We start from the raw sequence: 8,867 nt of genomic DNA, 5'->3' as shown, positions 1-8,867 counted from the left end.
ACTATCTATATTTATATTATTACTCAAATTATATTTTCTTTGGATGAATATACTATTTAACCCAACAGACACTCCAGACATTAAACCTTTTAAGCCTAAAATTTATAAATTTACATATTAATGCTCACGTCCGCAAAAGCCCGCAGAAAAATAAAACAGGACAAGACAGACATATTAGAGAGTACAAATATAAAATCTTGACTGGTTCCACAAAAAAGTGCGGGTAAAATGGATATGTCTGATGGATTGCGTCCGTTTTACCACCATAAATATGATAATATTTGAAGAATAAAATGAATATTTGATTTTGAAATAATTTAAGTCAATGTACACAAAAAATATAGATGAAAAATAGAAAACTCTCTCTGGACACACAACTACTCAAATTCCCAATACACCCAAAAAGACTATATTTTATTGTTGTATAGAAAACTCAAACTAATTATCTATATTTATATTATTACTCAAATTATATTTTGTTCTAGGTATATGATGTGAGACTTGGATGAATATGCTATTTAATCCAACAGGCAACATTAAACCTTTTAAGCATAAAATTTATAAATTTACATATTAATGCTCGCGCCCGCAAAAGCCCGCAGAAAAGCAAAACGAGACAAAACAGACATATTAGAGAGTACAAATATAAAATCTTGACTCGTCTTACAAAAAAGTGCGGGTAAAGTAGATATGTCTGATGGACCAGATCTGTTTTACCACCCTAGATATGATAATATTTAAAGAATAAAATGAATCTTTGATTTTGAAATAATTTAAGTCAATGTAAAAAGAAATATGTAGATGAAAAATATTGATTTAAATGCCAAAAGAATATTGACAAAGAAGAAAAAGACAAATCTAAAGACATATTACATGGAGGCTATAATAACTATTCATAAATTATTTTAAAAGTTGTTTATTTTTTTCTATCATTAATATTTTTCATCTCTAAAATTGCATAAATTTGAATAACAAATATTTGGATAATATAACAGTTTCATTTTATTAATTTTTCATATAATGAATATTGACTATGATGAGTAATTGAATCATATTTTGTAAGAGCGTGGACTGAAATCTTGTTAGGTGAGAGCCTCTCTTTACTCTTTTTTTATCACATCACGAATTTATAGTATTTATCACATTATTCTCTCTATTTCTTTTTCTCAAAACGAATATTAGATGAGAGACGAATCATGTAATGTCTTTTCTCTTGTGCTATTCAATATCTATTATTTTTCAATCTTTTGTTTAAGTTATTAAATTCGTTAGAGTGTTTGAACGATAAGAAATCGTTCATTTATGTTACTAAAATTGTCAGTGTTTAGACGATAAGAAATTGTTCGTATATGTTACTAGATGTGCATACACTAGATGTATACAAGCCAGATACATATAAATGTGTATCTAAAATACAATTTCCTTTAATAAATTAACTTACAACAATTGCTTATAGATGAAGAAAAAAAAATTATAAATAATAAATAATAAAACCCTTAGGGCTTTGGCCCTTTTGGTTGTGTCTACCCTAAAGTCACTCCCTCTCCAAAAAGCACTAGTCTAAAGTCCAACCTCATACCCCCACAGTACGGACACAAAGACAGAGAAGGAAGCAGCATATTAATGTTCAAAAAAGCCAAATAGAGAGACTAATGTGAGTACTCTCTCACTCACTAATACACTCACGGAAAATACTTACATAGACACAACTCCAACACCTGTATTTACACACAACCAATCACATTTTTTTTATTAATTAAAAATTAAAAATAAAATTGTCTCTCTCCTCTTTCATCTCAACCACCCCCATGATGCCAATTAAAAACGAAATTAAAATTTTAAAAAATTTATATTCTCTCTCTTTCCATTAGTTGTTCCTAAAAATATAGGTTTAGGTTCGTATTCATGCAAGTATTTCTCTACACACACATACACCCTACACTTAATTATATTATTATAAACAGACAGAGAGAGAAAGAGAGACTCTCTCTACTCTCCTCTCCACTATTCTCTTCTCTCTCTCACTCACACAGTCTCATTCTCTCATTACACACTTGTTCTCAGACATGGGACCATACCATTGTCCTTAACTTCAAATTTGAGCCTTTTTTTCCTGCACGACAGGATCCGACTCTGCCGCTTATTCACACTCTCTCCCTCACTTATTTTTTCTCATCTGCTTCTTTTCTATCCCATCTTAATACCCTAGCTTTCTCTTCTCTTTCTCATATATACATATGAAAAATGGAAGACCACCATAACAACCATACTCCTCACCACCACCCCCAACACCATCACCACCATCATCCACAACAATACACCACCATGTCAACTGATCTACGACAACTAGTTAACGGAACAAGGTCAACCCATTTCAGTCCAATACCAACAGCAGCAGATGAGTTTTTCACCGGTCACCGGAATCTGACTGCGTTGTTAACCACATCACATCCAAACGACCAACAGCAACAACAACAACAACAGTTCGAGATGATGATGTTGGGTCGTGGTGTTAATGTTCTTGAAGACTTCAATAACATAACCACTCATCATGTTCAACCTCCTCCAACAGCAACAACCACCACCACCACCACCGCCAGTGTCTCAACTCCTGAAACCACCGGTTGTATCGGCGGAGACGCGTCAACCGGAAGATGGCCCAGACAAGAAACTCTCACTCTTCTTGAGATCAGATCTCGTCTTGACCCTAAATTCAAAGAAGCTAATCAAAAGGGTCCCTTATGGGATGAAGTTTCTAGGTACAAATACAACAAACCTTCATTTTCTTCTTCATCTTGTTCATACTCAACGCAACAATACTGTAGCTATATTGATTCTTTTTTTTCTTTCTAACTTTTTATATTTTTTTTGAAGACATTAATCATTTCAAAATGATAGTTTTTTTTTTATTTGATTCTTAGTAACAAAGAAAAAAAAAAGACAAAATGATAGTTCTAGATTATAGATTCGATATATGTATATATTGGGATTGGTTAAATTTAAGATGACATGACTGCACTTGGTCTTAATTTCTTCACTGGGGATTCGAGAAAAAAAACAATGAAATGATGTTATGTGCAATTTTCTTAAGGTTAAAACATTATATTAAAAATGATTAATTTTGTTCATTGTTGTTTTTATTGTACTTAGTTAGAGAAGCATTTAAGTTTAGATACCAAGATTAGTAAGGTTCTACCACTGTCTCATTTTTCCACATTGAAACTTTGTACCCCTCTTTTAAGTGCAAATTTTGTTTCACTTTATTAAATTTCATCTTTTTATCATCATCATCTAATAAAAAAAATTCATTGACCATTCCAATGTGTGTTTGTTTTTGCTTGCACCTGTACTCTTTGAATCTGTATGAGATGACATCAAGGTGAGGCAAGCTAGTATATAGCTATAGCTGTAGCTCTTTCTTCAAAAACTACTCTCTTTCTATAAGAATTGATTTGTCCTATGCTTAGTTAATGTTTTCCATAACTAGGTAACAAAGAACACCAAAACGTCACTGCATGGCTTTGCATAAAATTATTAATTTTCATACCTCATCGTCACATCACTTGATGAGACTTGTTTAGGAATTTAACTCTCTCTTCACACACTCTTCTCAACTCTTTCTAGCTAGGGTTCTATACATTCTATTTCTATTTTTCTCCTCTACAATCATAATGATGTCATCATTTTTATTTTCATATTTTGTGCTATACTAGTATTAGATAGTAACTATAAAAAAAATATGTGTCTGTATCAGCATCGGTGTGTCCGTGTCAGCATCGGTGACTGGTCTCAGGGTTGTGTTTCTGTGTTCGTGCTTAATAGTATAGTAAACATTTGATTATTAATATGTAGTTGTTTAATTTTTTTTTATATGAATTTGGTTAGGATAATGTGTGAAGAACATGGATATCAAAGGAATGGAAAAAAGTGCAGGGAGAAATTTGAGAATCTATACAAGTATTACAAGAAGACAAAAGAAGGTAAAGCAGGAAGGCATGATGGTAAGAATTACAGATTCTTTCGTCAACTTGAAGCTTTGTATGGTGAAAACAGTAACCAAACTTCTCAACCAGAAACCAATTTTGTCAACAACTTCAATTTTCAAAACCCTTCAAAAACAACTACAAACCAAGAGGGTTTTCATAATAATGATCATAGCTTAAGTCTCACTACTAACTCGACTGACTTTGAGATCGATACTTCGTCGTCGGATGACGAGAAGGGAAAGAGGAAGAGTAGTGGAAGGAGGAGTTGGAAGGTGAAGATAAAGGAGTTCATTGACTCACAAATGAAGAAGCTTGTGGATAAGCAAGAGGAGTGGTTGAGTAAACTTGTGAAGACACTTGAGGATAAGGAAAAGGAGAGGGTTTTGAGAGAGGAGGAGTGGAGGACGCAAGAAGCGAAAAGGGTGGAAAAGGAACAAAGGTTTTGGAGTAAAGAGAGAGCTTGGATTGAAGCTAGGGATGCTGCTTTAATGGAGGCTTTGAAGAATATAGGTGGAAGAGAAATGAAGGTTGAGCTTGAAGGTCATAATCATAAGGGTGTAAATGTAATAACTGAGGGTGAGATTCATCAAAGCAACATTGAAAACCAAAATGAAGATGGGAGTGAAATATTGAATAGTACTGTGAGAGGTACTACTGATAATAACTATCAAAGGGATTCTTTATCTTTACAAGAAGGAAACAAGAAGAGAAAGGAGAATTTTTACTTCAACAATAATGAGCAATGTTCTATGTACAATCAAGGTAGTGGTTATTGTGATGTTAATCATCAAAGAGAAGAGATTGTGAAGCTACAAAGAAATGTTGATCACGGTTCTTCGCCTTCTGATTCTAACGTTGGTAATGTTGCTAATGGTGATGCTTGCTTTCCGTTCTTGATTAACGAGGGTGGAAGTTTGTGGGAGAATTTCGGGTTGAAGATCAATAAATCAAACCAAAACAACTGAGCGCATGTGCAGACTGAGACTGACAGTGAGTTTGACAGAATCACGATATCAGGTATCAGTTACGTGATTTTGACAAAAGCTTAACTTCGGAGCTTGACAGAATCACAGTGTCATTGTAATTTTGCTATGTTTGTTTGGTTGATTAGTTAGAAAAGGCATAGAAGTTTTGACATTATGTATACAATATGCATAATGCTAACTGATCAAGGTTTATGTATAGAGATTGATGATTACTAGGTGATCAATCTTGATATGTTTATGAGGAATATTCTAGGAGAAAAATAATGTGTTCATGATGTTTAGAGGATGTTTAGAGATGGAGAAGAAGTGGAAAAATTCACTTGATTATTGGAATATGTTGTTGACACCAAATGAGGTGAGTTTGTATACTTTTATTATGCATGAAGATGGAATTGAAAATTGTATAATTATTTATTATTATTTTTATTATTATGACTTGGTATGTTGTCTCTTCAATTATGTTTACATCAGTTGGTTACTGTTTTTCTCCTTTCTCTTCATGTTTCTTTTGTGTGCTGTTTGGGTTAAACATGTACAGTGCATGCAGGTTATTGGTTTCTGTGTACATGTATTGATGGTATAAGGAAGCAAACTATTTTCCTTTTTTTATTAGACTAAATTAATGAGCATTTAAAATTAAGGTAACATAATGGGATTTTGCAAAATATAATGTTAGTCTAAACATAAACTATATATACTGATAAATTTGAAGTTTAAGTTAAGTCTTCATATACATTAGGTCTAGTTTTTTTTAAATAAAATGTGAAGAAGAGAAGTGGTATTTTATTAAAAATTTCATAAATCCATTTTTATTTTGTTTTGAGATTTATATTAGATTCATACTTAATTATGGTAAATTCTCATAGAAAGCTTTAATCAACTAAAAAGTGCTAGAAAATTTATTGAAATTGTAAAGTTGAAAAAACAAATGTATATTATACAACAAAATAACATTACACTTGCACAAATAAGATATTTATTGTTGTATAATGCATAAGTTTTTTCAACCATTAAATCAATAAATTTTCACAATATTTTTTTAAAGTTGTGGACTTATAAATATCAAATTGTTTATGAAAATGTATAAATATAAATAAATATTGCGGTAAAGAATTGAATTGTGTATTATTTTACACTCAATTAACTCAACTAACGCATGTCCGCTGAATTACCTCACACAATCAATTCTAATTTTTTCTCACTTGATCAAATGGTTGGATTTATTCATCTATAATAAAAACTTATTTTTTTCATTAATTATTATAACACAAAAGAACAACTAAACATAGATTCATACTTAACCCTAAACATGTATATACACAAGTGCATATAAATATATATGCTGTGCTTCTGGTATAAATCACAGTCAAGTAGCTAGCAAGGACCACAAAATTTACATATATATAACTGTCTAGTGTGTCACTGGAGGAAGAATTGGTGATGTGCAATGTGTGGTTTTTTTGGGCACATGTGTTGCAATGCATTGCTGTATGATATTGATTGATCGTGCACAAATTTGGTAACACTATGCTCATGAATTTATTTCATGTCCAGTACAACTATGTCATCAAGGAAGATAGACCATGTTATTACAAATACATATGCTTGTGTGTGCGTGTGTGAAATCTCAGTTGCAGTTGTGTACTTATAATGGAACCAAAGCAATGCATTTACACTCTTCCTTAATATATGTACATGTTTGGTTCCATTCTTAGAAAGAGAAAATTTGATTTTAGAGGTGTATAAATTATTTTGAAGGATGTCTAAAGTATGAGTCAAGTCAAGAAATAATGTAGAAAAATATAATAATTAAAGATAATTAAATGATGTTTTTTCTTATGAAAACTTTTTTTTTTTCAAAGCAAGAGAAGTATAGAAATTACTCTTTTATTCACAAAAATGATCATTAATTTAATTTCTTGGTTAAGAGAGAAACTATACCGAAGCCCTTCAATTTATCAATTTAACAATGAAGCTGTTATATGATTTTGACATTTTTGAATGTTTTGGAGTGGAGTTGATTTATTTCTAAAGAGTTGAGTAGGATTTGAAAATAGAATTTAAAATTTTTATATGTGCAGTGAATTTTATTACAAATTCAACATTCAAACTTTTATTTAGACTAATATTACATCTTCAACTTATTTTTTTAATCATAATCAATTCTATAAAATTATTGTAATGATCGTCATCAAGAATTTATTTTGTTAATCATAATCAATTCTATAAAACTTCAGTTTACGAAAGAGAGGGAAGAAGGAAGAGGAAATAACAGAATTAGTTAAAACTATTTTATTATTTACTTTTTCAATTAGGACAAATTTTAATTACAAGCAAATATCAAGCAACCTTAACTCTCTCTCAACAATCCCAGAGAGCAGCCTATTTATTGGCTACAAACTAACTTAAACCCTAAGTTAACTTGAACACTAAGCTAACTTAAGCAACAAGTTAACTTATACAACTGCATGCTAGAACACGCTTTGGCTACAACATGCACACCTTCAACACCTGCAAGCTTGAACAAACTTCGACTACAACATGCATCTAACCCTGTCGAACCATGAAATTATCCCTCTCGAGTCTAGAGTTCGATCCAATATAACACTGAAATTATCGCACTTGCAATACAAATGTCAAGACTGGTGTCCTAACACTAATACAATGTCAAGAAAGATATAATGACATCATCTGCTAACAGATAACACTTGTTAAAACAGGAGATTGTGTAGAAGGTAAATTGCAGAAAAAAATAAACAACATAATAAATTGTTAACCAATTCAGTGCAACGTCACCTACTCTGGGAGATACCAAGTCAGTAAGGAAATCCACTATGATAATATTTGTTCAAAGCCTAAACAATCCCAGTTTACAACTTCTTGCCTGATCACTACCTTGTGCAACTTCTACCTAGAACTCTCTAGATATGAGATCCCCCTCTCACTTCTTACCAATCACCTCGGTGATAAAAAACAGTCATAAACCAGTGACAATAACCAAAACAGAAGATTACACTTTCAATAAACAATACTTAGTTTTGCTTAAAAGTTTTAAACTAAGAAAAATACTCAACTCTATGCTTAAAAGCTCATGAGTGAAAACACTCAGTATACCTTAATGTATCAAAAGATACATACGTGACGTGAAAAAACACAGAACTTGAAGCACTCTCAAAATCCTAAAACCTTATTTTGGACCCACAATTTCTTGTTGTGAATGCTTGCTATTTTAAGTTTAGCAAGTCCTTATTTATAAACTCTTGCAGTATGGGCTTGGAATCTTCAATCAAATCCAACATTCTCCTTTTAAATCAGCTGCAAGATCTTTACACAAAAATAGGATCAAATCTTCAAAGCTTCCTAAAAAGTCTCAAAGATCCTTTTTATGAAATCAAATCAAATCTGCAATGTTCCTAAAGTATCATTGACTTGCGCAAATTAATTATGAGTTATATCCAATACAAATCTCAAAAACAAATCAAATATGTCAAGAGATATAACAGCAGGGCTTGTTGTTAAATAGGCCAAGATGTCAAGACATATGGCTCAACATCTGTCTGAAACAAATGACAACAGAACCTTTCATGACAGTTGGTCAAGATGTTACAACATTTTTTTCAATATTAATTAAGAACCATGTTTTAGCAAAACTTATGTCAATCATAAAATCATGAATCTAACAATCTCTTCCTTTGGCAAATTTTGGCTAAATCAACCAAAACACAATAAATTTTAGAGATAGGAATAAAACCACAACACAAGCTACATTTGAACAGAACATGTAAAATTTGTACAAACTACAAACATAAAAAATATCAGAGATACACCGCAGTTACAGAGAGACCTCTTCTTATTTAAAGCTCTCTAGAAGTTAGATGTTCAGACACGTGGTCTA

General features: G+C 31.6%; 1 protein-coding gene across 1 annotated transcript; it reads left to right on the top strand.

Annotated features, from left to right (window-relative positions):
- The first annotated feature begins 1,957 nt into the window (after positions 1 to 1,957).
- Positions 1,958 to 5,602, top strand: LOC131644681 (trihelix transcription factor PTL-like). Its single transcript, XM_058915237.1, has 2 exons — positions 1,958 to 2,759; positions 3,886 to 5,602. Exons 1-2 carry the CDS (start codon positions 2,245 to 2,247, stop codon positions 4,949 to 4,951), a joined length of 1,581 nt encoding a protein of 526 aa, XP_058771220.1. The 5' UTR covers positions 1,958 to 2,244; the 3' UTR covers positions 4,952 to 5,602.
- Positions 5,603 to 8,867: the final 3,265 nt, after the last annotated feature.

Source organism: Vicia villosa, linkage group LG1 (assembly GCF_029867415.1).
Source record: "Vicia villosa cultivar HV-30 ecotype Madison, WI linkage group LG1, Vvil1.0, whole genome shotgun sequence".
Classification (NCBI taxonomy): Eukaryota; Viridiplantae; Streptophyta; class Magnoliopsida; order Fabales; family Fabaceae; genus Vicia; species Vicia villosa.
Note: the sequence above shows the minus strand (reverse complement) of the source record. Positions and strands in the feature narration are given on the sequence as shown.

What these genes read in the sequence shown, in the direction of transcription:
- LOC131644681 (XM_058915237.1), top strand. Translation starts at nt 2,245, where the DNA reads ATGGAAGACCACCATAACAACCATACTCCTCACCACCACCCCCAACAC. An exon ending in TTATGGGATGAAGTTTCTAG is followed by an intron (nt 2,760 to 3,885) that starts GTACAAATACAA and finishes GAATTTGGTTAG; the next exon opens with GATAATGTGTGAAGAACATG.